A 27,652-nucleotide genomic window follows, 5' to 3' on the forward strand; every position below is an offset into this window, starting at 1 on the left:
AGAGTCTCCCACCTCAGCTGTAGATCTCTGCAGTTCATCCAGAGTGATCATGGGCCTCTTGGCTGCATCTCTGATCAGTCTTCTCCTTGTATGAGCTGAAAGTTTAGAGGGACGGCCAGGTCTTGGTAGATTTGCAGTGGTCTGATACTCCTTCCATTTCAATATTATCGCTTGCACAGTGCTCCTTGGGATGTTTAAAGCTTGGGAAATATTTTTGTATCCAAATCCGGCTTTAAACTTCTTCACAACTGTATCTCGGACCTGCCTGGTGTGTTCCTTGTTCTTCATGATGCTCTCTGCGCTTTTAACGGACCTCTGAGACTATCACAGTGCAGGTGCATTTATACGGAGACTTGATTACACACAGGTGGATTGTATTTATCATCATTAGTCATTTAGGTCAACATTGGATCATTCAGAGATCCTCACTGAACTTCTGGAGAGAGTTTGCTGCACTGAAAGTAAAGGGGCTGAATAATTTTGCACGCCCAATTTTTCAGTTTTTGATTTGTTAAAAAAGTTTGAAATATCCAATAAATGTCGTTCCACTTCATGATTGTGTCCCACTTGTTGTTGATTCATCACAAAAAAATACAGTTTTATATCTTTATGTTTGAAGCCTGAAATGTGGCAAAAGGTCGCAAAGTTCAAGGGGGCCGAATACTTTCGCAATGCACTGTATTAGAATTACGGTACACTACAGGATGTGAAAGACTTGATCACAAGTCCATTGTTTGAAGGAAATTGTGAATTGCAATGCATATGACAAAAAGTTTGATTTAATCATGTGGGTTTTAGCTGAATGTGAGTAATAGCCCTGACTAAAGTTAACATGGAGGAAAGGTACAGTAACAGTCTTAAACGAGTTTATGCTAATTTCAAGAGAATTCACCTTTTGCTTCTGAAAACCTTTGAGTTTGGCAATGTGAAAAAATAATGTCGAAGACATTACATTTTAGGGGGTTACCCCTCAAGGGAAGAGTTAACTTCAGTCAAAAACAAAATGCGTGAATTTCAAAAATAAAAAAATCACGTTAGATGTGAAAGCAGGATGGTAATGTTTCCTTTATATGTCAATTCCCTTAGTCTCTGAAGGAGGGTGGTTATCAGGCTACAGCAAGAAAGATAAAAGTGAGTAAGTCATTGGATTTCAGACATTAAAAGTAATGTCATCTTAAATATTCTATGGAGAGTAACTTTTTTTGTTGTTGAAAAATTATTATTTCTTACTCACTGGCTTGGAGGTATGGCATATACAGTTGAAGTCGGAAGTTAAACATACACTTAGGTTGGAGTCAATAAAACTTGTTTTTCAACCACTCCACACATTTCTTGTTAACAAACTATAGTTTTGGCAAGTCGATTAGGACATCTACTTTGTGCATGACACAATTAATTTCTCCAACAATTGTTTACAGACACATTATTTAACTTATAATTCACTGTATCACAATTCCAGTGGGTCAGAAGTTTACATAAACTAAGTTGACTGTGCCTTTAAACAGCTAGGAACATTTCTGAAAATAATGTAATGGCTTTAGAAGCTTCTGATAGGTTAATTGACATAATTTGAGTCAATTGGAGGTGTACCTGTGGATGTATTTCAAGGCCTACCTTCAAACTCAGTGACTCTTTGCTTGACATCATGGGAAATTCCAAAGAAATCAGCCAAGACCTCAGAAAGAAAACTGTAGACCTCCACAAGTCTGGTTCATTCCTGGGAGCAATTTCCAAACACCTGAAGGTACCACATTCATCTGTACAAACAATAGTATGCAAGTATAAACACCATGGGAACACACAGCCGTCATACCGCTCAGGAGACTATGCTTTCTGTCTCCTAGAGATATACATACATACTTTGGTGCAAAAAGTGCAAATCAATCCCAGAACAACAGCAAAGGACCTTGTGAAGATGCTGGAGGAAACGGGTACAAAAGTATCTATATCCACAGTAAAACAAGGCCTATATCGACATAACTTGAAAGGCCGCTCAGCAAGGAAGAAGCCACTGCTCCAAAATCGCCATAGAAAAGACAGACTACGGTTTACAACTGCACATGGAGACAAAGATCGTACTTTTTGGAGAAATGTCCTCTGGTCTGATGAAACAAAAATAGAACTGTTTGACCATAATGACCATCATTATGTTTGGAGGAAAAGGGGGAGGGTTGCAAGCCAAAGAACACCATTCCAACCGTGAAGCACGGGGGTGGCAGCATCATGTTGTGGGGGTGGTATGCTGCAGGTGGGACTGGTGCACTTCACAAAATAGATGGCATTATGAGGAAGGGAAATTGTGGCTATATTGAAGCAACATCAAGACATCAGTCAGGAAGTTAAAGCTTGGTCGCAGATGGGTCTTCCAAATGGGCAATGACCCCAAGCATACTTACAAAGTTGTGGCAAAATGGCTTAAGGACAACAAAGTCAAGGTATTGGAGTGGCCATCACAAAACCCTGACCTTAATCCCATAGAAAATGTTTCAGAGAACTGAAAAGCGTGTGCGAGCAAGGAGGTCTACAAACCTGACTCAGTTACACCAGCTCTGTCAGGAGGAATGGGCTTATTGTGGGAAGGTTGTGGAAGGCTAGCTGAAATGTTTGACCCAAGTTAAACAATTTAAAGGCATTGCTACCAAATACCAGTTGAGTGTATGTGAACTTCTGACCCACTGGGAATGTGAAGAAATAAATAAAATCTGAAATAAATCATTCTCTCTGTTATTATTCTGACATTTCACATTCTAAAAATAAAGTGGTGATCCTAACTGACCTAAGACAGGATATTTATACTAGGATTAAATGTCAGGAATTGTGGAAAAACTGAGATTAAATGTATTTGGCTAAGGTGGATGTCAACTTCAGACTTCAACTGTATACTGTATATAGTATGTGATATGAATTTATTAAAACTAACCAGTGTGGTCAGTTGAATGTCTAACTGTCCAACACCTTTTGTTTCCCACTGCTATTTGAGTGATGGGAGTTGATGCCTCGTCATGGACTGCTGAGGTGCCCAGCTCAGTGTTCGGCCTGCAGGGCTCATGCATCGTGATTCCCTGCTCATTCAACTACCCAGAACCAGAGAAGTAGCCCTCCAAATTAACTGGCATCTGGTTAAAAGACACCTATGAAGTTATATACCATCCAGACAGCTCCAGCATCATCAAAGACTCCAGGTGTCATACAGAGCTGATGGGCGACCTCCGGCAGAAGAACTGCTCTCTCAGAATCGACCCCCTCCATCGCAGTGACAAAGGATTGTTTACTTTCAGGATTGAAATCAAAGACCATGACAAGTATACATACAAAGATGACACGGTCTCCATTGCAGTGAGCAGTAAGTTCCCAAGGGAAGAATTCACAAGGATAATTTCAAATGTTGTATTATAGTATCACATTATTTACCCTAATGATAGCTATAGCTTCTTGTTAATTTAAATTATTGGGCTGAAAGGACAGACCCAAGAACAGGTGGAGGCACACCTCAAAAGAACTGCAATAACTGTTCTCTTCTCTTCGGTGATTGCAGGCTCTCCAGACCCCCCCTTTCTGTCAGTGAGGGAGAAGGTGAAGGTGGGGGAAGTGGTTTCTGCCTCCTGCTCTATGTCTCACTCCTGCCCATCTGATTCCCCTCTCCTAACCTGGAGCCACTCCGGAACACCCAGTGTCCAATCACAGCAGCTGACCAATGTCCAGTGGGAAGTGACGTCATCCCTGACCTTTACTCCCAGCAGCACTGATCACAACCAGTCTCTGGTCTGCACAGCAGCATACAGGGGAGGGAAGACAGTGAAACGTTTGAAAACTCTCAATGTCAAATGTAAGTGGACCACACCTGTGTGTTAACAACACTGTATGGTAGATTTACACTTTCACTTCTTTGAAAACAGAATACTTCTGCGCAAATGACAAAAGTTAAACTCGAATCAACCAACATCTGTTATTGTGTACCTTAGCAGCACATCCCTTCCTTCTTTTTTTCTACTAGAATTAAACTTATTTTAAAAGGAAACATGCACTTTTTCCACAGCCTGGATTTGGAAAACTTCCATTTTGAAATCTAAATAGATTGAAAGCATGTGGTTGATCCATTGAATTTGTCCTAAGATGTTTATTACATAGTAATAGAATTCTTACCAATGTTGTTGTTCATAGATGCCCCAGTGGATGTGAAGGTGGAGGGAGTGTCCAGTGTGAAGGAAAGAGACTCTGTGGAGCTGAGATGCTCCAGTGACAGTAACCCTGCTGCCCACAGCTACCGCTGGCACAACAGCAGAGGACCTCTGCCCACCACTGGACCTACCATCACACTGGAGAATGTGACCAGACTCACTGAAGCCCTCTACTGCACTGCCATCAACACAGAGGGACAAGGTCACTCCAGCCCACTGAAGCTCAATGTAGAGTGTAAGTAGATGCTGCCCTTCTGTTAATATGGATCATGTCCTTTCTGTGTATATAATATGAAGACAATACTCTTCATTTGAAACCAATGTTTATAATCCTCATCCCAGACCCCCCTGAGATCAAAGTGGGCTCTGCCTGCACTTCAGACGTCTCCATCGTAACCTGTCTGTGCATTGTGGATTAGGAGCCCACCGCCACCGTGGAGTGGTCTCTTCCGGCTGGACCCCTGCCCATCTTGCCCATTACCAGGGTGGAGATGCAAGGGTCAGTTACCATGGTGATCCTACAGAGGGCACTAGGCTTCTCCGAGACCGTCCACTGCCATGCCAGCAACACACAGGGCAATGCCACCTTGTCCTTCACTGTGTCCACAAATGGTAAAGGAAACAGTGGGGGAAGTGCATCATAAATGAAGTATTACATACAGTATTAACATCACAAAGGATATCATTGGTACATTAATAAATAATATTTATTTGTTTTTGGACAGATAAGATGTTGATGTTGTACGTTTCAATTGGTATTGCTGCATTAGTGGTGGTAGTAATACTAATTTCCATGTCAGCTTGCGTATTGAACAAGAAGGGGTAAATTACTCTAGTATTTCTTTTTGGAGTGAGCTACGCAGATTTGTGTTTGTTTTTAGCTGTTTTGTTCTGTTTGTTCACCTTGGCATTGTTTTTTTAATCAGCGGGAGTCATTGTGACCAGCCAGTAACCAGCAAGCAGGACATTGATGCATCAAAGTGTGCTTCCTCAGATCCCTCAACATCAAGGTATTTTTTGGAGGTATGTACTGTGGTTCTACTGCAGACATTTACAGCTGATGTAGAGATCTGAGAAAAGTTTGCTCTAAATAAAAATGATATAAAAAACAATAGAGGTGTTGTTGATGATAGTATCTCTGATCCGGTTACCTGTAGGCTGAAGAGGATGGCGACCCATACGAGTGTGTTGGTGGAGATGATGTAGTCTATGGTAACGTGTGAACACAACAGGAAGCATGTGGAAGTCAGCTGGCCCAGAGGCCGTGGTACTCAGTCTGTCAAAGGTTCCAGTAAAATATTAACATTCTTAACCAATGTAGCAGAACAGCTGACTGCTTATATTTGTTAGCTTGATGTAGCTTTATGGTTCTTATGGCTAATGAATATGGTACATTCTTATTTGGGCTGTGGCTTTGTGTTATGGCTTTCACAAGGCATTTGTTTATCATCTATGTCTTGGGTGATTCAGAAAAGTTTTTACAAGATGTTTAATATGCACAATAAATCAACCAGTATTTAACGATAGATTGTTTCCCAATTCCCGAGCTGTCTGTTGAAATTGTGTCTTGAGTGTAATCTGAGGATAGATTACGAGTGTGGAACTTTCAGTGTTTCTCCACTTGGGGTTCCCCTTTCATTTATTGAGATTTTCAACGTCTGTTTATTTCCATGGGGTTTGAGCTATTTCACAATACTGATTTTGTCAGCTTTCTTGACCCTCTCTATAAGAACATATCGGCCACGGGCATACAAATCCAAATACAGACAATTATTCATTGTTATTAGGTTCTGATTGTAGCTCTGTATACATTATTACATCTGGAGAAGAAAAAGAAAGTTTCACAAAACATGTTTTGGAACAAATCCTTCATATGATTTGAAAGGCATAGAAACATTTAAATGTATTCAATGTATTTTGTGAGAAAGGCCTCCCAATACTAATTCCTGGGAGTGCAGGAAAGTGTCCTAATCTTCAAACTCCCACTCCACTAAAACTGTAGAGGTTGACAAGTCAAACGTGTGGTTTCGTTGGTTCAGCCCGAGTAATCTGCATATTTTTCTGGAAGGTCTGTTGGGAGAATATGGACCATTTGTTTATAGCCACACAGCATATTTTTACAGACCACTTCAGAACTGCAATGAGCTACGATAACTCTGGAACTTCCCCAATTACTGTGATCTTCAGGAAATCAAATCAAATCACATTTTATTAGTCACATGCGCCTAACCAGCAGCGCAGTTTTAAAAAATACGGATAAGAATAAGAGATAAAAGTTACAAGTAATTAAAGAGGAGCAGTAGGGGGGGGTCATTGGCCACAGACAAAATTATGTCAAATCACATTATATCTACAGTAGCTTTGATTGGACTGATCATGTCAGCATCATACTTTCAAAATCATAGCTAGCAGTCATCATCATGAATCAAGTTAACATTCTACTGGCAAATCCTATTTAATCATTGCCATACAAAGATAAATAATTAAGACAAATTGTAGATAAATCGAATCAGTGCTCATTAGCCATTGGACATAAACATTTCACAACAAGTTGGACATTGCAAATTCAACAATGAGTGGTTTGGAAGGAATCAGTGGCTAACTGCAAGCATTGCAAAGCAATCACTAGCCTACAATTTAGTGGAGTGACTGTGTGGTGATACGTCTTGGTTTAAGGGTCTCTTTTCCAAGTTTAAAATCTTAACATTGGCCATTCTGTCAATCAAGCATGATTTCTGCCGCGCTCAAAACAACTGTTAACTCGGAACTGGGAAATCTGACTTCAGTGAGTTCAAGACAACTGGGAACTCAGGAAAAAACAAGCTCCGACTGAGTAAATACATTTTGAACGGTCATCAAACTCGGAATTGTAAGTCAGAACTTGGGCCTCTTTCTAGAGTTACGATCTGAAGATCACTGACGTCATCATGATTCAACCTTTTTTTTTTTTTTTTGTAGCCTATAATCTGTTTTAGAGAAATTAAATTATTGAATATTGTAAGAGATTTCATTGTCTACTTATATGCCCCATTTATTTATCCTACGGTTCTGACTTAGGGAGAACACTGTAAGAACGACCCATGTTCTGATTTCTGTCGCTGTACATTTCAAAAGGGCTGAACAAATAGCCATATTGACTACGTTCGACCTAGCTCGCTCATTAATGTCTTATTCGAAATTACGGATTGCCTCTTATCCGCTTGCCATAGTTTGTACATCTCAATAGTCAGTCAGAAACCACATTTGTTTAAGTCAACCATATCAGCTATGTTTTTTTAAGGCAGTAAATAAGGCTGAATTAACTGTTTCGCCAGACAAGGCTCCGCTGATAGCCAGGTGTAGCAGTGGTAAGGTTTGTGGACTGCTTTTGGAACTCTGCTGTTGGGGCAGCTGTAGGCCCTAAAAGCTTGTGGGCACCGTTTGTCACCATTATAGTGCAATTCATCTAATGTTTAGGGGTTTTGTGTTGTGTAGAGGCTTTGCTGGCATGCATCCTAAAAAAAATATTATTTTTTTTGCCCCACCAAGATGTACATGCTAAAATCGCCACTGACAACGCAGATGAGCCACTGACTGGGTCATTCTTTCCCACAAACAACAATCATGAGTTTGTTTGTTCAGCCGAAAAGCTGCCACGCCACTTGGTTTGGAACAACATTGTCAGGAAATATAACCACTCTCATTTGTACTATATAGGACTTTGACATAGAGAGTGACATTTGACAATGAGTCTTTGAGCGGTTCACTGTCCAGAGGTTGGTTGTTACCAGTGATGGCGGGGGTAAAAGTCATGGATGATGTCACCTCCCACTGGCCCTTGGTATGCTGCTGTGGTTGGATGCTGGCTGTTCCAGAGTGGCTCCAGGTGAGGAGAGGGGGATCAGATGGGCAGGAGTGAGACACAGAGCAGGAGACAGATACCTCCTCCCCCTCCTTCACCTCCTCCCTCACTGACAGAAAGGGGGGATTGGGCAGCATGACACAGAAGAAAAGCATTCATTGAACAGTTAGTCAAAGACTGATATATGGTCTTTTGAAAGGCACATTTAATAAGCCACGTTCAACAATTCAACAGGATATAGATAGCCAAAAAATCCTCAACCAAATTAACATAGGCCTACCCAGCTTTCACATTGATGCAAACCATGTTACTAACATAGGAGAACTGGTTGTACTCTGGCATGTCAGTCCTGAAACAGAACGGTAAAACGTCATCGCGCTGAACATTATCAATACTCAGGATGCAGTTTCCCTTGTTCAGGTCTCCCAGGATCTGGGTGCAAACTCTGGGGCCACCTGGTGTTCTCCTGTAGGTTGTAGATTCAGTTGACCTTCCCCCACCCAGGAGAGGGTTTATCAGAAGCCTCCATAGTCTGTGATGTGTGTCCATGTGGGAGGGTACCTGAATGTACAGGATACATGGGACGTCTGCTGACCTGAGACTGGACCCCATGGATTACTGGAGCAGTCATTGGCCTCAAGTCAATCAAGAGTTAAAATAAATTCTTCCTAGTGTACATAGACCCCCCCCCCCCGGGGGGCAGTTGAGCTAACGTGCGCTAATGTGATTAGCATGAAGTTGTAAGTAACAAGTACATTTCCCAGGACTATAACGACACAAGGCAAGACCCAGATGCAGACACGGGAGGCAGATGGTTTGAGCTCTGACATGTATTATAGTCCAAGGTTCAGGCAAAAGGAAGGTTGGGAACAGGCAAGAGTTCCTAACCAGGTCAGTGTCCAAAATGGTACAGGGCGGCAGGCAGGCTCAGGGTCAGGGCCAGGCAGAATGTTCAGGCAGGCGTGCTCAAAGTCAGGACAGACAAGGGTCAGAACCATGAGGATGAGAGAAAAACACAGAATGGGAAAAACAGGAGCTCAGAGAAAAACGCTGGTTGACTTGGCAAAAAAGGTGAACTGGCACAGACAGACAGACGACACAGGTATAAAAACACAGGGGATAGCAGGGAAGATGGGTGACACCTGGAGTGGGGTGGAGACAGGCACAAGGACAGGTGAAAAGATCAGGGTGTGACAAGGACAGACATATCTGATATGGGCAGAAAGCTTAAATTCTTGTTCATCTAACTGCACAGAATAACATGCTATTGTTTGAGGAGAGTGCACAGTTATGAACTTAAAAATGTATTAATAAACCAATTAGGTACGTTTGGGCAGACTTGATACAACATTTTGAACATAAATGCAATGGTTCATTGGATCAGTCTAAAACTTTGCACATACACTGCTGCCATTTAGTGGCCAAAATTGTGCCTAAGCTGGAATAATACATTCTGGCCTTTTGCTTGCATTTCAAAGATGATGAAAAAATTAATAATAATAATGATAATAGTATCTTTTACCAGATCTAACATGTCATATTCTCCTACATTAATTTTACATTTCCACAAACTTCAAAGTGTTTCCTTTCAAACAGTATCAAGAATATGCATATCCTTGCTTCAGGTCCTGAGCTACAGGCAGTTAGATTTGGGTACGTAATTTTAGATAAAAATTGGAAAAAAAGAGTCCGATCCTTAAGAGGTTTTAAGGAGATACCGTATAACAGCAAAATATGAAACAGCAGTTTGATCTCCATCACAGGTGACTGTGGAAGAAAAGAGAGGGAATGTGTTAAAACCGATGCCAGAGATGAAATCCTAAAACCAAAGCAATTGGAAAAGCTCTCATTCACTCTCAAACACAGAAGACAATGTATGAGTTTGAACCAAAAAAATAAGAACGCAGAGGTACCTTTTCTGTGTTTCCTTAGTTCATGTCCAGTAATATGCCAGAGTTTCACCCACTCTTACCCTGAGACTTTGCATTTGAGTACCAAAATCAAGGCCTATATATGCATCCCCTCTGAAAAAAAAGCTAACAGTGGCAGTTATTGTCTGCAAAGTTTCTTATTATATACTTTTTGTTCACATACGCAACATATAAAACTTAAAACTCTACCAATCAAAACTCTAAAAGTGTATTCACTTTGACAAGTGAATCTCGTGTGTATGACTTCACTCACTCATGACTACCCAGAAAGCCTTTGTCTAAAAAAAAAAAAAAATCTGGCAATATATTGTTTCTGTCCAACTCAGCACAAATGTTACGTTTAGTTGTGAATGCTTTTCAATATAGGACTGTGTGAGCTGCTTTTGTGAAATGTTTTGACATAGATTGAATCAAACAACCGGTAGCATATCATCTCAGTAAGTATGTTTATTTGAAAGCCAGTCCTTTAAAAAATAGTTACATACTGAATTATGTATATTACATTTAACAAACAAACTGCACATATTATTGTCTAACCAAGTGAAAGTCAAACAGGATACTAGAAATGAGGGCTGACACTGTAAGCTGCCTTTTGACAAGAAAACAATCAAGATAAAAACACACACACACACACATTCGCATTATTAAGCAGTGCTGATATCTGAGATGCAGCCTCATCACTGTTTTGTATGATCTACATCTGCATATACACTGTCCATTTGATCCATACTGTCCATCGGCTCGTCTGGACCCTGTAAAGAGAAATGGAGAAATCAGGCAGGGAAGTTAACCCTTTCCCTATCATCAAGCTATGCGCACAACACTAAATGGCCAACATGGTAAACATATATAGTACCCACTGGCCACAGATGTCAACTCAACGTCTATTTCACGTTGCTTCAATGTCATGTCATTGAAATGACATGGAAACAACGTTGAGTCAACCAGTGTATGCCCAGTAGGTAAAGACCATAATGTCCAAAGATGATGACTTAGTACATTTAGACTGTTGATATCACTATAAAGAGTACTGTAAGTTTAAAACAGATCTGCTCAGGGTGCTGTAATGTACCTGGACGTTGCCATAGACGGGCTCATCAATGACCTTTGGAGGAGGAACTTGGGTGTCATCTTTCTTCTTTGTAGTTTTGACTCTGTGGAGATAGGGGAAGACAAGTATCTCACTGACACTGTAGGTCAACTCAAAGAACACATTTTAGAGTAATGTTCAGATGAAAAAACAAAATATGTCAAACTAGCAATTTACAATTTACAATTTACAGCATACCTTTCAGGTTTGGTCGTTGGAGTTGTCATGGTGAAATTAGCATAATATCCAGACTCTTGCTTAGTGACACCCCTGGCCCTATTAAATCAATTCAGTTATTTTAGTGAATGTGAGAAAAATGTATTTAAAATGTATCTGCAGTGACTAATATAAGGCAGAGGACAAGATGTTGCTATAGAAATGGATCAATGTCAGTCTGGAGTGCATCCCTCTGGGGACACCCATCAACCGGACCCACCTTTTCCTGTACATGAAGAACCAAACAATCCCCAATACAGCAACCAGTAGAACTGCAACCACTGGGACCGTGGTGGCAATATATGTGGCCGTGGATAGCGCATCTGTGAAAAACATTCTGATTAGGACTGAGGAATACACTTAGGTTGCAGTCATTAAAACTTGTTTTTCAACCACTCCATACATTCCTTGTTAACAAACTATAGTTTTGGCAAGTCGGTCAGGACATCTACATTGTGCACGACACAAGTAATTTTTCCAACAATTGTTTACAGACAGATTATTTCACTTACAACTCACTGTATCACAATTCCAGTGGGTGAGAAGTTTACACACACAAAGTTGACTGTGCATTTAAACAGCTTGGAAAATTCCAGAAAATTATGTCATGGCTTTAGAAGCTTCTGATAGGCCAACTGACATCATTTGAGCAATTGGAGGTGTACCTGTGGATGTATTTCAAGGCCTACCTTCAAACTCAGTGACTCTTTGCTTGACATCATGGGAAAATCAAAAGAAATCAGCCAAAACCTCAGAAAGAAAATTGTAGAGCTCCAAGTCTGGTTCATCCTTGGAAGCAATTTCCAAACGACTGAAGGTAACACGTTCATCTGTACAAACAATAGTACGCAAGTATAAACACCATGGGACCACGCAGCCGTCATACTGCTCAGGAAGGAGACGCGTTCTGTCTCCTAAAGATGAACGTACTTTGGTGCGAAAAGTGCAAATCAGTCCCAGAACAACAGCAAAGGACCGTGTGAAGATGCTGGAGGAAACAAAAGCAAAAGTATCTATATCCACAGTAAAACGAGTCCTATATCGACATAACCTGAAAGGCAGCTCAGCAATGAAGAAGCCACTGCTCCAAAACTGCCATAAAAAAGCCAGACTACGGTTTGAAAATGCACACTGGGACAAAGAACGTACTTTTTGGATAAATGTCCTCTGGTCTGATGAAACAAAAAAATTGAACTGTTTGGCCATAATGACCATTGTTATGTTTGGAGAAAAAGGGGGATGCTTGCAAGCCGAAGAACACCATCCCAACCGTGAAGCACGGGGGTGGCAGCATCATGTTGTGGGGGTGCTTTGCTGCAGGAGGGACTGGTGCACTTCACAAAATAGATGGCATCATGAAGATGGAAAATTATGTTGATATATTGAAGCAACATCTCAAGACATCAGTCCGGAAGTTAAAGCTTGGTTGCAAATGGGTCTTCGAAATGGACAATGACCCCAAGCATACTTCCAAAGTTGTGGCAAAATGGATTAAGGACAACAAAGTCAAGGTATTGGAGTGGCCATCACAAAACACTGACCTCAAGCCTATGGAAAATGTATGGGCCACACAGTGATTTCAATTACAGAATTTAATGATTGTGATATGAGAAAACTGAGGATGGATCAACAACATTGTAGTTACTCCACAATACTAACCTAACTGACAGAGTGAAAAGAAGGAAGTATGTACGGAATAAAAATATTACAAAGCATGCATCCTGTTGGAAAATTATTATTATTATTTTTTGTTACATTTATGTCCCGAATACAAAACATTATGTTTGGGGCAAATCTAACACATCACTGAGTACCACTCTTCATACGTTCAAGCATGGTGGTGGATGCATCATGTTATGGGTATACTTGTCATCAGCAATGACTATGGAGTTTTTTTTTTAAATAAAAATAAATGGAATGGAGATAAGCACAGGCAAAATCCTAGAAGAAATCCTGGTTCAGTCTGTTTTCCAACAGACACGGGAAGACAAATTCACCTTTCAGCAGGACAATAACCTAAAACACAAGGCCAAATCTACACTGGAGTTGCTTACCAAAATCTATGGCAAGACTTGAAAATGTCTGTTAAAAACCTCTTAGAACTACCCATCCCGGATCCAGTATATGTGTCATCAGCAACGCTGAATAGCATAGCGCAACAGTAAAAAAATATTACTAGAAAATATTAATATTCATGAAATCACAAGTGAAATATAGCGAAACACAGCTTAGCCTTTTGTTAATCACCCTGTCGTCTCAGATTTTGAAATGATGCTTACAGCGATAGCAATACAAACGTTTGTGTAAGTTTATCGATAGCCTAACATAGCATTATGTACACTTAGCATCAGGAAGCTTGGTCACGAAAATCAGAAAAGCAATCAAATTAACCGTTTACCTTTGATGATCTTCGGATGTTTTCACTCACAAGACTCCCAGTTAGACAGCAAATGTTCCTTTTTTTCCATAAAGATCTTTTTTATATCCAAATACCTCCGTTAGTTTGGTGCGTTATGCCCAGGAATCCACCGGAAATAGCGGTCACGACAACGCAGACAAAAATTCCAAATGATATCCATAATATCGACAGAAACATGGCAAACGTTTGTTATAATCAATCCTCAAGGTGTTTTTCAAATATCTATATGATAATATATCAACCGGGACAGTTGGCTTTTCACTAGGACCGGGAGGAACAATGGCCGCCTCTCTCTTTTGCGCAAAAATCACTCTGAGAGCCCCCACCTGACCACTTACGTAATGTGGTCGTTCACGCTCATTCTTCAAAATAAAGGCCTGAAACTATGTCTAAAGGCTGTAGACACCTTAGGGAAGCCATAGAACAAGGAATCTGGCTGATATCCCTTTCAATGGCCAATGGGGATGCATAGGAACACAGAGCTTTCAAAATAAGAGTCACTTCCTGATTGGATTTTTCTCAGGCTTTCACCTGCAATATCAGTTATGTTATACTCACAGACAATATTTTTACAGTTTTGGAAACTTTAGAGTGTTTTCTTTCCTCAGTTGTCAATTATATGCATATTCTAGCATCTGGTGCTGAGAAATAGGCCGTTTACTTTGGGAACGTTATTTTTCCAAAAATAAAAATAGTGCCACCTAGCTTCAAGAGCAATGATCAACAACCAACTTGACAGAGCTTGAAGAATAAAAAAAAACTATGTGCAAATATTGTACAATTCAAGTGTGCAAAGCTCTTAGAGACTTACCCAGGAAGACTCACAGCTGTAATCACTGCCAAAGCTGATTATAACATGTATTGACTCAGGGTTGTGAATACTTACGTAAATAAGCTATTTCATTATTTAATTTTCAATAGTTTCTAAAAACATGTTTTATCTTTCTCACTATGGGGTATTTTATGTAGATCAGTGGAGGCTGCTGAGGGGAGGACGGCTCATTATAATGGCTGGAACGGAGTAAATGGAATGGCATCAAACACATGGAAACCATGTGTTTGATACCATTCCACTAATTCTGCTTCAGTCATTACCACGAGCCTGTCCTCCCAAATTAAGGTGCCACCAACCTCCTGTGGTGTAAATAGGTGAGAGAGAAAAAAATATTGAATCCATTTTGAATTCAGGCTGTAACACAACAACATGTGGAATAAGTCAAAGGGTATGAATACTTCCTGAAGGCACTGTAGATATAGCAGTGTCTACTAGAGTCTACTTACATTCTGTGGTGGCTAGTGGGACTGTAGTTGTGGAATCAACTGAGAAGACAAAGACATTGTTATTGCGGTTATCAACTGTGTCAGGTCCACTAGTCATTTCTAAAGTAAACCAATATCTGATTCAGAGCAACATTTTAAATTCGGTGTGTACGTGAAAATTCTAAGCTGAGTATTTCACCTGTGTTTGACATGTCCTTTGGTATGGTTGAAATAGTCCCGGAGGTTCCTGAATGGAAAAAAATACAGTAGGGATTAGTTTCCTCCAAATCAAAGGAATGACACACTGCACTGAACAAAGGCCCTTTACATTGCATCCTCTACTGCTTACCAGATATTTGAATGGAGACAAGTTCTTTTTTAAAACTGAAGTTGTCGGCTCCAGTGGCAATTCTCAAGTAGTAGTGCCCAATGTCGCCATGTTGAATTATATTGATCTTCAGGGAGCAGTTTCCCTTGGTGATATTTCCTATCAGGTTGGTCCTGGTTTGAAAACTCTTGATGACGAATGTGTTGTTGGGGTGATAGAGGAATTCATTCCTGTCGTTATCATTGATGTTTAGTTGAGTATTTCCCTGGCGTTTCCAGTATGCTTGGATAGGCCCTTTAGATTGGGACCGGGGATAGGTAACATTGCATGGTATGGTCACATCTTCTCCCAATTTGGTAAAAACAACTTTCGGGTAATCAGCTTTCCAAACCACACCTGTGTTTGAATTAACGACAAAAGTATTATTCAGTTCATGTTGTTTAGACATAACATAAGAAAACACTGAGTGCATATTGACGTAAAAATGATTCACATACCACTAGTGCCAGAGGCCTGAGACAAAATGAGCATCATCACAATCCACATCAATGGGCTCATCTGGTCCAACAGAGAGATTTGAAAGTTAACTCTAACTAATGACGCATCGGATTCCTAATATCGTTTACGTTGTGTTAAAGATACCTGGTGTCAGATGGCGCTCCCATCATAATTGTGTCAAACCAAATACAACATTACCACTGACCAACAAGCATAGCACAGACTGTAAAGCACTGGGAAATAATGTTGGTTCAGCAACAACAAAATAAAAACTCAAAGCTACAGAGGATACTCACTGTGTTGTGAAAAGAGGTGCCAAAACATGAGGCTACAGGTCCAAGGAAAACACCAGCAGTGACCATGGTTGTCTTAAAAGCCAACTGCTTCCAATAAAATGAGTGACAAGCAGTTATAACGAGAGTGGTGTCAAAAGTATTGCATGTATATTTCCTGTTACTTAACAATGATGGTGGTTGAACAAAACAAATTGAGGAAGTTTAGTGTAAATGTGAAAACTGAAAGTTGGCTAATTACTTGAGACACAGCTAGCACATAATGTTCTGAGAACCATATGTTTCTTCTTTTACCTTTATTTAACTTGGCAAGTCAGTTAAGAACAAATTATTATTTTCAATGACAGCCTAGGAAGAATGACAGATTTGACCTTGTCAGCATGGGGATTTGGGGATTTGATCTTGCAACCTTTCGGTTACTAGTCCAACGCTCTAACCACTAGGCTGCCTGCTGCCCCTTCTTAGAGCTTGGTGAGAGTGTGGTTGTCCTATGGTTATTTTGAACACAACATTCTGGGAACGGTGCAGGATACCCAGATGGCACATTACGTTTTGAGAACCGTATGTTTCTTAGGTGGGAATTTCAGTACTTCAGCATGTTTTCTGCAGGTTTTCCTCATGGTTCTATTTAACATCATGTTCTCAGAACATTAAGATAACTTTCCATAAAAACCACAATACATTTTTTAAATTGGGCCTGTTTGTACATCCTGTTGGCGCAGTGGACTAATCCATGAATATAAAACAGAAGATCATAGGTTTGAATCTCACCGATGCCTTGCCACAACAATAATAAATGCCTAAACAAATGAATTTCCATGGGTTCAAAACAGTTAACCCAAACTAAGCCAACAGTGTTATTGAAACATGTTCTCAGAATGTTATTTAATTACCTTCAAATAGCCTATCATTTTTGATCTCAGAATGTTAATAAAATGTCCCAGGAAAACTTTCAGGGTTCCATGATGAAATTTTCTCAGAACCTCCCTGTACCCTAAAAATGAACATTCCCAGAACAGGCTCAATTTTCACGTCTGTTTAAAAAACATAACATTTTACCGGTCAGGAAACTTATGGCTTCGATCCCAGAACCCATGGGTAACTAAAAATGTACATTCCCACAACTGTCAAGGACCCATATGTTTTTCTCTCTCTCACTCTATCAGTAAGGGAGATATGAGAAAGAGAGATATGACCCAGGGTATACAGTTTTGGACTGTAAACACAATCATCTCTAACCTGTGGTTGCCGAAGAGATTTTGTCATGCTGAAAAACATGGTATTAGGTATTAGCTAGGTATTATGTTAGAGAGGGGCTGCCACGGGGTGGGGATTGTGGGGTAGTGAGTATGAGTGTAACTGATGCATGATCAGGAACGCAGAAAACATTTCTCATATATTCTCTCTGCCTTTCTCTCATCCCTGTCTCGATCTCTCACCTCTTTATCGCTCACCCCTCTCTGTCTTTCTCTCACCCCTCTCCTGTCTTTCTCTCACCCCTTTCTGTCTTTCTCTCACCCCCTTCTGTCTTTCTCTCACCCCTCTCTATCTTTCACCCCTCTGTCTTTCTCTCACCCCTCTATATTTCACCCCTCTCTGTCTTTCTCTCACCCCTCTCTGGAACTTTTAAAGTAGAAAAACAAAACCACTTTTTATTCTTTAGGCCTTTGCAAGGTCAATGATTTAAACATTAAATATTTCTGATATCCACAACCAACTGACATTTGCTCACAAAAACCTACATTGGAAACCACAGTGGGTTTGACTCATCTATATATATATTTTTTTTTTACCTCAACAGTGTAGCTAGAGCAACAGGAAATGGAAGTTAAGGAAGTAAAGTTGGTTATTGTAATTGTTGCGGTACTATTTGGGGGCATAAGGTAAGACTTTAATGACAAATGTAGTCAATTTCTTCTTTGAATCTCTTGTCTGGATGAAATTCTTCCACTATTCAACCCATAAAATCGGACTTTAGGTATAACACAACATGCTAATTATTTGGCTCTTCTTGTTGCTGTAAGGAATGGCTACCTTTCACATTGTCCTAATTGTGATCATCCTTCTCAAAGGTAATGGTTTTATCTTGTTTGGGTTTTAATTTAGTTTTTTTGCAGTTGGCAGACACAAACCCCAATGTTAACAGGTGCATCTAGTTTCACTATTGTATACTCTCTTTTGTCTTGATGGCAAAGAAAGTCATCCTCTTGACAGAAATATAGTTATTTACAAAATGGGTTGTTCAAGCCCTGAATGCTGATTGGCTGACAGCCGTGGTGTATCAGATCGTATACCACGGGTATGATAAAACATGTATTTTTACTGCTCTAATTACGTTGGTAACCAGTTTATAATAGCAATAAGGCACCTCAGGGGTTTGTGATATATGGCCAATATACCACGGCTAAGGGGGCTGTGTCCAGGCACTCCGCATTGCGTTGTGCGTAAGAACAGCCCTTAACCGTGGCATATTGGCCATATACCACACCCCCTTGGTCCTTATTGCTTAATTATACCATAACGAGAACATTTGTCACAAGTATTTGTCTATTCCGTTGTCCAGTCCCTCATCAGGCTTTCTGTCGTGTATGGGTGGACCAGAACCCTGTGGTGACCAGCACACTGGGCCAGAAAGTCTCCATGGGATGCCGTGTCCTGTCGGACAGCGGGGAGCTGATCACTGGCTGCAGGGCAGAGTGGTACATCAACACGGCCACACATGGCCAGAGGAAGGTGTGGAGGGAGATGGGTGACTTGCCCCGATTCAAGGGGAGGTTTCAGAAAACCTACGACCTGAACACAACAGATACAAGCATCCTGATGATCTGGTTAGAGCTGCATGACATAGGCTACTACTTCTGCACTCTGCAGTGCTGCGTCAATGGGAAGGACAAGCAGTACCATGGCAATGGGACAAGACTCCTCATCAGCGAGGCTACACACACACCTTATGGGTTAATATTTACCTCAGTTATCCCAGGTAACACAACAAAGAAAATGCACATATTAGGTAAAAAAAATATCACATTTATTCCCTTGCTATTGTATTGCTCAAAAATGTATCAAGTTATCATACAGATGACAGTTGTCCTTCCCTTTGTAGTTAATGTTTTCAATACGATTTTGTTCTTAAGGTGCAGAAGAGGAGAATACTTCAGAGATGCAACTCTTTTATTTTTATGCTTTTCTGGCAGTGAAGCTGTTGGTCATCATAGTGCTTGGAGGCCTCACAATCAGTTCTTAAAGATGTAATTTGGACAATTTAAAGGTTAAATAAAAAAATGTTAAGTAGTTAATCAATTCATTAATGGAAAAAAGCCCAACATATTGTATGGTCATTATGTTAGTCATTAGTTTGTACTTTTAGTATTGCACTGAATTTGCATTTCACAGACCACTTCCATTCATAGTGTGGGAGGAAATGTAAATATTTGGGTGTAGGGTGATAAAAGAGCAGTTTAGACTAGTTAGCTGTAGGCCTAGTCCATCATAAAATGCCAAGAATATGAATGAAGGCGTTTCACTTTCAAACGCTTATGCCAGATTGACCATGTGTAGCCTAGCCCTATACAGTAGAAATAGTTATCTCGTAAAAACCACTAGGTAGCGTTAAAATGCTCATGTAGCGGAAGAATTGCGGCTTTCAACCCGACATAAAAACCCGAATGTAGGCCTCACACACACACAAAACAGTAAGGTTCAGTCATATGACTGACTCACAGGAAGATCTTTGGTCGTGAGGTTTAAGTGGGCAGAGCATAGAAGTCCTTCACATCACGGATTCCTGCCTGAACTGGAAAATGTCCTAACTCCTGTGTATTGAAGCATATTCCATTTAAAATCGGAGCGCAGCATACACATAAAAGTGAAAGGAACGTAAAACACAACTTTTTATTTTGCAACAAACAAATGTAGCGGGCACTCAAACCGGTTTCACGGGGAGGAATGTTTGTGTTTTACACTTCGTGTCGTTAGTGAGAATATACATAATGGACACTCTACAGGAGAACGGGCTACCGCACTCACCTGCACTCGATATTCCCGGTCGTGAAAGTACCGCCAAAGAACTCGGGGTATGTGGGACTCCCCTTATTAAAACAAAGGGCAATAATGGAACAACGGAAAGAAGTTCACCTGCCAATCATGTTACGGCGGAGTTTGGCAACCAGCAGTTGTACCAAGTACCATTGGTAAACGCTCCTGCTCCTTCCACGACACCTCTCGGGTTACCTGGCGTTATGGACGTAGAAGGGAGAGTGGACGAGTCCAGGCTGCTGATGCACATTTTCAAGAATGGTAAGGATGGGATACGATATGCTAAAGAGAAATTTATGGGCATAAATCACTGCCAATTCAGCAATTCATAATTCAACATATTAATTGATTGACAATTATTTCATATTTAAACATTATGGGCCAGTATGCTGGAGCCTATCATAAAGTTTAAATTAAGTACAGTTAAATTGTTTCCCAGTGCTGGGTTTCCCATATTTGGTATTGCTCTATCACTATCTACAAGTCAAGAGGAAGTCAAGTGATGTTTTCCTGGGGAGCTAGCTGACTGCACTACAGTTCAACCATTCTCTAGAAAGCCATGTAAATCAAACCTCACTGAGACCCCTCAAGCAAAGACTCCGAAAATGACTTTTAGAAACAGACAATGGTTTGGTTTTACAGTTACCAGTCAAGACGTTGGAAAAATCATTATTCACATGAAATCCATCAATCATGGTTTGTGGGTATGACATCAACAGTCCACACACAGCTGATCCTGAGCTGAATGGGTGAATAGCTGGGGACAGTATACTTTCTAGCTTCTATCTGCATCAGTGTGTAAGTTACAGTCACCGGTACACTCAGGGCCTTCACTCGCATGTTTTCAAGGATCAGATTATCCAACTACCAATCATAACCTTAACCATTTAGGGATGACAAAATATCTGACCATGTATCAGTGGTTAGGGGAAACGGCTACAGTATATGACCAAGATGTAGGACTCAGGGTGCATAGTGTTGACTGTAAACACTGAACCCCCCACTGACTTAGGAACCCCTAGGGCTTCATTGTGCTGAAAATCATGAGTCATGAGTCTTCCATTGCACGCAAGGTAGAGCTCTGTGAGCTAGGTACATGGTATACTACTACAGAGGGGTTACTACTGTGACTGGGTTTATCAGAAAATGTAACCAGGAACATGGGGAACCCCCCCCCCCCTTTCATCGATGCACATTACTTCTCTCCTCTGGTGCGATATCATTAGCTGCATTGACTATGGTGCAAAAACATTATATAATGATCACTGTCAGAGCTCTAAGAAGGGGGCTAAAGGTCTCCACGCTGGGGATCAAGACTTGTTTTGCACACTAACCATTATAAGCCACTCATTCCTTGAAAATCCTAGTTTGTTTAGGGATAAATTAGCTAGAAGGAATAAATTAGCCACTTTATCTCCCGCGTGGCGTAGAGGTCTAAGGCACTGCATCTCAGTGCTAGAGGCGTCACTACAGACGCTGTTCGATTCCAGGCTGTATCACAACCGTCCGTGTTTGGAAGTTCCATAGGGCAGCGCACAATTGGCCCAGCGTTGTTAGGGTTTGGCCGGTGTAGGCTGTCATTGTAAATTAGAATTTGTTCTTAACTGACTTGCCTAGTTAAATAAAGGTTAAATAAAAAAATCAAAATGTTTTTATAGATATATCTAGTCAGAGGCCAATTGATCCAATAGCTTATCTTTTATATTTTAGTTCTTGTCTTCACATTCCTGTGAAATTATGCAAAAATCCTTGTCTCACCATTATAACCTGAGTCGATTCTGTTGAAAAGCTAAAGAGAGACCTACCAGTCCAGAACACCAAGTGGACATGTCATTTCATCTCTCACCTGTCCAGTGGTTTCCCATCAGTGAGGAAAAGGAACACACAGGAGGAAAGAAGCCATTGTAAAGTATCTGGACTCAACCTGTGCTGTATGTGTCTAGGTGGTGTATCCCCTTCGGAGCGTGGCCAGGTGTGGCGTTTCCTGTTCGGGATGTACCCCTGCAGCTCCACCTCTCTGGAGCGCCCCCTACTGCAGGAGCAGCTCAACGTCCGCTACCACTCCATGAAGAGGAAGTGGCAGCAGCTTTTTCCTGCCGCCGTCCGACTGCGTATAAATGGCACCGATGGTAGGGCCCGGATGTAGATCAACTTATACTCCTCTCTCTTTCTCTCTCTCTTGCTATCTATTGTTGTTCAGCAACTCATTCTAGACTCATCAACTTTATGCTGGAATCTGAGCTCAACCAATTTTGTAAATTCTCCCTGGTTTCCTCCTGTAAAGTTGCTTCCTTCACTCACGCTCACCTGCCTCCCATTCTCTTCCTCCCTCCGTGTGTGTTTCTAGCTGAGTTGGTGGCAGCGGTGCGGTACTACGATGTGAGGCAGGACAGGGTCCAGCTGCAGGCTCAGAACCAGAGTGATGAGGTCAGGGAGAGGCTGTCCTTCCTGGAGCTACAGGCCCAGGTAAACCACCAGCCTCAGAAAGTACACTCAAAACCCCTGCAAAGTATATGGTTTAACCGCTTCTCCCTCTTTACATTTTTGAGTGTATAAGAGATCAAAATTACCATAAAGGTTCTCTATTGACCATTCACTTATTCATAGTTAATATGTTCAACAGAAGTGCTATGCATTGAAAATGTCCTACAGTAATTGAGCTTGGGTCTGTTTGAAATGTTGTCAGTTTATATTGCACCAGGATATGGGTGTTAGGTTACAAACTGTGTGTTTTAGTCATGGACATGTCAATATAATCCACTCTGTCATCGCATCACTGAATATTATATATATTATATTTTACAATCTCTTAACAGCTGGTCACACTCTGAGGTTGACATGTCTTGTTACAGACCTTTACAGTCTACAGTATGTTACAGACTGAAGTCTGAGATGATGACATAGTCCATCTGATCACTAATATCTTTGTTTCTCTGACCCCTGAACCGAGGTGTTGTTTGAGCGGGTGACCTTTGATCTGGAGGAGCTCCAAGAGGCCATCCGAATCATCGACAAGGACGTGCCTCGGACAGACCGAGACCTACCCTACTACTTGTGAGTGGCTTTAGTTCATTATCAACTTCAGTCTCTGTACATTGAGATAGAGCGCCAATGAAATTAGCTCACAGATGAATTCTCTACTTTGTGGTGATCAAATAGTAAGTCGGTAGCCAGAGTCTACACCCCCTTGTCGGAGATTGGTCACCAGTAGGGATTCTTCAATGAAGTGCCCGTTGTCATTCAACAAGAGATGACTCGTCCTCATGCACATTTTGTTCACTTGAGAAATACTGCACCAAACATTCTAGTCAGATGCAATATTGCACGATTAAGAAAAACCTCAACTCAAGAAATCTGTCATTAATTTTATCTTAAATGAATCCTGATTTATTGAGGAAGTGTATACTGGCTTCGGCATCTCAAAATGGACAAACAGTACTATTGCCACTTCTTTTCTAGTTTTTCAAGCGAAGGTTTTTTTTTTATTGGAGTAAGCGATCACATTAGTTTGGTTTCGGTTAGCCGAGCTCGGCTAGGCGCCAGGCGAACTAAAGCATGCTGATGCCTTTACAGGGAACGTTGCTCAATACTTAACAGAAACAGGAAGCTTTACAGGATTTCTGTTTAAACTCCTCTGGCAGGCTGTCGGCTACAAACAGTTCAACACTTAAATCAACAGGGCATATTGGAGTAGGGCCTTAAGTGTTCGTTCTGTCAACATGTGTAAGCAGTGACACACTGATTACCTGTTGTTGGTTTTAGGATAAGAAGGCTGTGTCGTTACAACGTTAAAGGTTTTTAGCTTGACATTACAACCCATATAAAGCCAGTAGGCTACATGTAGTTTCTCATTTTAAGGCTCTCAGTCTTTTTGTGCGAGGAATCAGTGTATTTGATCTGATTTGTTTTAACGAGGGTTGCAAAACTACTGGTCATTTACCAAAGTTATCAGATTTTGTCAGTCATTTTGGTAATTGACAGTTAATTTATCTATGGTAACTTAAAAAAAATATTCATATAAAATAGTGATATTTTCTTAATCTTTACATCTGTGTGTCCATATTGTCTATTAGTTTCTAGTGCAGCGTTTCCCAAACTAGGGGTTGCGACTGAAATAAAAATAAATAAATAATTGCTCTTGGTTCATAGAACCGGGGTTCTGTTAGTAACCTCCAGTAGCCGCTAGATACGGTTGTAATAAACAGAGCAGTTTCTCTTTTCTTCCTACAAATGTGTCTCAATTTTTTTTACGGTTTAAGCTACAAAATATTATGACCCCTTCACTGAAAGATAAGGAATACGTATGTGTCTTCTGTTTCCCTCAAGCTGCGCAGGACTCATTAGAACAGAGTGGACAAGACCAGGCTCTAAATCAGACTGGGTGAATAGAATATCATCAATTATGATCTTTTCTACACAGAATACCATGTAAAATTATTGCCTGATGATCTTCTGAACTTCCCAATACCTTTCTGATGCATTTCAGTCACCTCAAACCATACTTCCTTTAGATTGAAGTATTGTCAAACTGATTTGTAATAGACTGTCATAGACCCAGTTAAAAAAGTAAACATTGGCCTTTTATTACATCACTGTTTTTACATGGTGCGGTTGCAAAGAAAAAGACCTGGAAACCCTGTTCTAGTGGATAGACCTACATAATGAAAAAACAGATGAAATATAATGAAATTGTTTGCAATTACCTCTGAAACTCTTCCAAACTATTTACCTTTCACAACTGCCACCAGTTCAGCCCCAAAACGTTTACAACAAAGACATATTGACATACCCATAGTCAAATAAAGAAAAGCGTATAAAAAAAGATGGAATATCCTTTGTATGCTGAAACACTCATATTAAACACCAACTTTATTCAAAAATTAATGTGTCATATTAAGGATTATGTTTAACAGCTTTGTCACATTTTTAAACATCTTATTTTATCTGTTACATGTTATGAAAATGACCTAAAATCCTAGAAAGTGTCCAATATTCCAGTAGTGTACTGGTAACGTTACCGGTAACTTTCTCCCCCTTTGCAACCCTAGTGTTTTTGGTTTGTTTGCTTTTACAGGGGTGAAGGCTTGGGCAATCTGCTGGTGTTGAGGGATATTCTCATCACATATGCTGCTTTTCACCCAGGTAATCTTTCTCCTATTGTCTCTCTTTCGCTTCTGTCATTTTTTTATTTCTTTTCTCTCTCTCTGTTCATCTTTGATCCTGCCTATCTCAGTTTTTAGTGCTGCAAATACTGTATATTGGTCATCAAAGTCATGAGCCGGTTGTCACCCAACCACTGAAAGATACTGTCGTTAGAGAGCCCTCTAATGGAGAAATATATGTTGGCAGAGTAAAATGTCACACAATCCTAACTTGACAAATGTGCGTGTACGTTTCCGCCCCGATCTGCCATGGAAGTAAATTCAGAACTTATGAGAAATGTACACGCATATATGTTCAAATTATCCCCTTAGTCTTAGTAGTAAGCTAAAGTAACTGTATTTACTTACTTTCCTCATACTGTGTGTGTCATGCTGATGTGCTGGGGGTCAGAGGTAAGCTATGCCCAGGGGATGAATGACCTTTGTAGCCGATTCCTGGAGGTGCTGGACTCTGAAGTGGACACCTACTGGAGCTTCTCCTGCTACATGGAGAAGTTCTCCAAGGACTTCCGCGCTGACGGCCTGCACAGGAAGATAGGTTTGTTGTTAGTTTTAATACATTTTTTGTCTTCTCTGTACATGTGTAATAATATGGTAGACTTGATAATAAGGTATGTTATTTACGTTTTGATTGTTGTCACTCAGAGCTGGAGGCAGCACTGCTGAAGGAGTTGGACCCTCAGCTCCACACCCACCTGATCACAGATAGCATGGAGAGTTTCACCTTCTGTCACAGGTACACAGCACAACACACATGCATATACTGCATCTACATGTGTTTGCAGTACATACACTACACAAGTATGTGGGCACCTACTCGTCGAACATCTCATTCTAAAATCATGAGCTTTAATATGGAGTTGGTCTCACCCTTTGCTGCTATAACAGACTCCACTTTTCTGGGAAGGCTTTCCACTAGATGTTGGAACATTGCTGCCGGTACTTGCTTCCATTTAGCCACAAGAGCATTAGTGAGGTCGGGCACTGATGTTTGGCAATTAGGCCTGGCTCGCAGTTGGCATTCCAATTCATCCCAAAGGTGTTTGATGGGGTTGAGGTCAGGGCTCTGTGCAGTCCAGTCAAGTTCTTCTACACCGATCTCGACCATTTCTGTATGGACTTCGCTTTGTGCACAGGAGCATTGTCATGTAGAAACAGGAAATTTCCCTTCATTGGAACTAAGGGGGCTTCCAAACTTTACAGTTGCCGCTGTGCATTGGGGCAGGTAGCGTTCTCCTGGCATCCGCCAAACCCAAATTCTGTCGTCGGATTGCCAGATGGTGAAGCATGATTCATCACACCAGAGAACGCATTTCCACTGCTCCAGAGTCCAATGGCATCAAGCTTTACACCACTCCAGCCGGTGCTTGGCATGGCGCATGATGATCTCAGATGATCTCAGATCCATTTCATGAAGCTTACAAATAAAATGTATTGCTTTCAGAGGCCGTTTGGAACTCGGTAGTGAGTGCTGCAACTGAGGACAGGCGGTTTTTACACGCTTCAGCACTCGGCGGTCACGTTCTGTGAGCTTGTGTGGCCTACCACTTTGCGGCTGAGCCGTTGTTGCGCCTAGAGGTTTACACTTTACAATAACAGCACTTACAGTTGACCGGGGCAGCTCTAGCAGGGCAGAAATTTGATGAACTGACTTGTTGGAAAGGTGGCATCCTATGACGGTGCCACGTTGGAAGTCAGTGAGCTCGTAAGTACGGGCCATTCTACTGCCAATATTTGTCTATGGAGATTGCATGACTGTGTGCTCGATTTATACACCTGTCAGCAACAGGTGTGGCTCAAATGGCAGAATCCACTAATTGGAGGAGGTGTATTTGCATGAAATATGTATACTTACACTTGTGTGTCCCCTCTCCCAGATGGCTGCTGCTGGGTTTCCAAAGAGAGTTTGAGCACTGTGATGCCCTGCGTCTCTTTGAGATCCTGAGCTGTGACCACCTGGAGCTCATCTCCCAGCAGGTGGACCGCGCCCGCTACCAGGAGAGGATCGCTCGCAGGCACGGTCGAGGTGAGACGGTAGGCACGGTCGAGGTGAGACGGTAGGCACGGTCAAGGTGAGACGGTAGGCACGGTCGAGGTGAGACGGAAGTCAGAAGTTTACATACATTTAAACTCAGTTTTTCACAATTCCTGACATTTAATCCTAGTAAAAATTCCCTGTCTTAGGTCATTTAGGTTCACCACTTTATTTTAGGAATGTGAAATGTCAGAATAATAGTAGAGAGAATTATTTATTTCAGCTTTTATTTATTTCATCACATTCTGAGTGGGTCAAAAGTGTACATACTCAATTAGTCTTTGGTAGTGTTGCCTTCAAATTGTTTTATTTGGGTCAAAAGTTTCGGGTAGCCTTCCACAACCTTCCCACAATAAGTTGGGTGAA

The 27,652-nt window shown here is 41.0% G+C and overlaps 4 protein-coding genes across 4 annotated transcripts; 3 read left to right on the forward strand and 1 right to left on the reverse strand.

The window, feature by feature from the left end:
• Positions 1–3,198: 3,198 nt before the first annotated feature.
• Positions 3,199–4,982, forward strand: LOC139385050 (B-cell receptor CD22-like). The gene is made up of 5 exons (XM_071130091.1): positions 3,199–3,343; positions 3,536–3,826; positions 4,162–4,413; positions 4,521–4,790; positions 4,904–4,982. Exons 1-4 carry the CDS (start codon positions 3,199–3,201, stop codon positions 4,595–4,597), a joined length of 765 nt encoding a protein of 254 aa, XP_070986192.1. The 3' UTR covers positions 4,598–4,790; positions 4,904–4,982.
• Positions 4,983–10,383: 5,401 nt separating this feature from the next.
• LOC139405797 (myeloid cell surface antigen CD33-like) lies at positions 10,384–16,137 on the reverse strand. Its single transcript, XM_071148223.1, has 9 exons — positions 16,058–16,137; positions 15,761–15,821; positions 15,285–15,659; positions 15,135–15,182; positions 14,957–14,995; positions 11,477–11,579; positions 11,239–11,316; positions 11,023–11,104; positions 10,384–10,702 (listed from the first exon to the last, which is right to left on the reverse strand). The coding sequence occupies exons 1-9, from the start codon at positions 16,121–16,123 to the stop codon at positions 10,628–10,630; spliced, it is 927 nt and encodes a 308-aa protein (XP_071004324.1). The 5' UTR covers positions 16,124–16,137; the 3' UTR covers positions 10,384–10,627.
• A 4,155-nt stretch (positions 16,138–20,292) lies between these two features.
• Positions 20,293–23,147, forward strand: LOC139385057 (TBC1 domain family member 25-like). Its single transcript, XM_071130105.1, has 4 exons — positions 20,293–20,350; positions 22,033–22,218; positions 22,437–22,555; positions 23,040–23,147. Exons 1-4 carry the CDS (start codon positions 20,293–20,295, stop codon positions 23,145–23,147), a joined length of 471 nt encoding a protein of 156 aa, XP_070986206.1.
• Positions 23,148–25,110: 1,963 nt separating this feature from the next.
• LOC139385066 (TBC1 domain family member 15-like) lies at positions 25,111–27,312 on the forward strand. The gene is made up of 4 exons (XM_071130116.1): positions 25,111–25,231; positions 25,643–25,789; positions 25,897–25,987; positions 27,129–27,312. The coding sequence occupies exons 2-4, from the start codon at positions 25,663–25,665 to the stop codon at positions 27,310–27,312; spliced, it is 402 nt and encodes a 133-aa protein (XP_070986217.1). The 5' UTR covers positions 25,111–25,231; positions 25,643–25,662.
• Positions 27,313–27,652: the final 340 nt, after the last annotated feature.

Source organism: Oncorhynchus clarkii, chromosome 3, assembly GCF_045791955.1.
Source record: "Oncorhynchus clarkii lewisi isolate Uvic-CL-2024 chromosome 3, UVic_Ocla_1.0, whole genome shotgun sequence".
In the NCBI taxonomy this organism is placed as follows: domain Eukaryota; kingdom Metazoa; phylum Chordata; class Actinopteri; order Salmoniformes; family Salmonidae; genus Oncorhynchus; species Oncorhynchus clarkii.

Excerpts from the sequence above, each read along its gene's own strand:
- LOC139405797 (XM_071148223.1), bottom strand. The coding sequence starts at position 16,123 with ATGGTCACTGCTGGTGTTTTCCTTGGACCTGTAGCCTCATGTTTTGGC. Across the intron at positions 15,822-16,057 it reads GCACCTCTTTTCACAACACA|ATGAGCCCATTGATGTGGAT; the intron begins GTGAGTATCCTC and ends CTGTTGGACCAG. Across the intron at positions 14,996-15,134 it reads AAAGGACATGTCAAACACAG|TTGATTCCACAACTACAGTC; the intron begins GTGAAATACTCA and ends TTGTCTTCTCAG.
- LOC139385057 (XM_071130105.1), top strand. The coding sequence starts at position 20,293 with ATGGACGTAGAAGGGAGAGTGGACGAGTCCAGGCTGCTGATGCACATT. Across the intron at positions 22,219-22,436 it reads GCGTATAAATGGCACCGATG|CTGAGTTGGTGGCAGCGGTG; the intron begins GTAGGGCCCGGA and ends GTGTGTTTCTAG. Across the intron at positions 22,556-23,039 it reads TCCTGGAGCTACAGGCCCAG|GTGTTGTTTGAGCGGGTGAC; the intron begins GTAAACCACCAG and ends CCCTGAACCGAG.
- LOC139385066 (XM_071130116.1), top strand. The coding sequence starts at position 25,663 with ATGAATGACCTTTGTAGCCGATTCCTGGAGGTGCTGGACTCTGAAGTG. Across the intron at positions 25,790-25,896 it reads CGGCCTGCACAGGAAGATAG|AGCTGGAGGCAGCACTGCTG; the intron begins GTTTGTTGTTAG and ends GTTGTCACTCAG. Across the intron at positions 25,988-27,128 it reads AGTTTCACCTTCTGTCACAG|ATGGCTGCTGCTGGGTTTCC; the intron begins GTACACAGCACA and ends CCCCTCTCCCAG.
- LOC139385050 (XM_071130091.1), top strand. The coding sequence starts at position 3,199 with ATGGGCGACCTCCGGCAGAAGAACTGCTCTCTCAGAATCGACCCCCTC. Across the intron at positions 3,344-3,535 it reads GGTCTCCATTGCAGTGAGCA|GCTCTCCAGACCCCCCCTTT; the intron begins GTAAGTTCCCAA and ends CGGTGATTGCAG. Across the intron at positions 3,827-4,161 it reads GAAAACTCTCAATGTCAAAT|ATGCCCCAGTGGATGTGAAG; the intron begins GTAAGTGGACCA and ends TGTTGTTCATAG.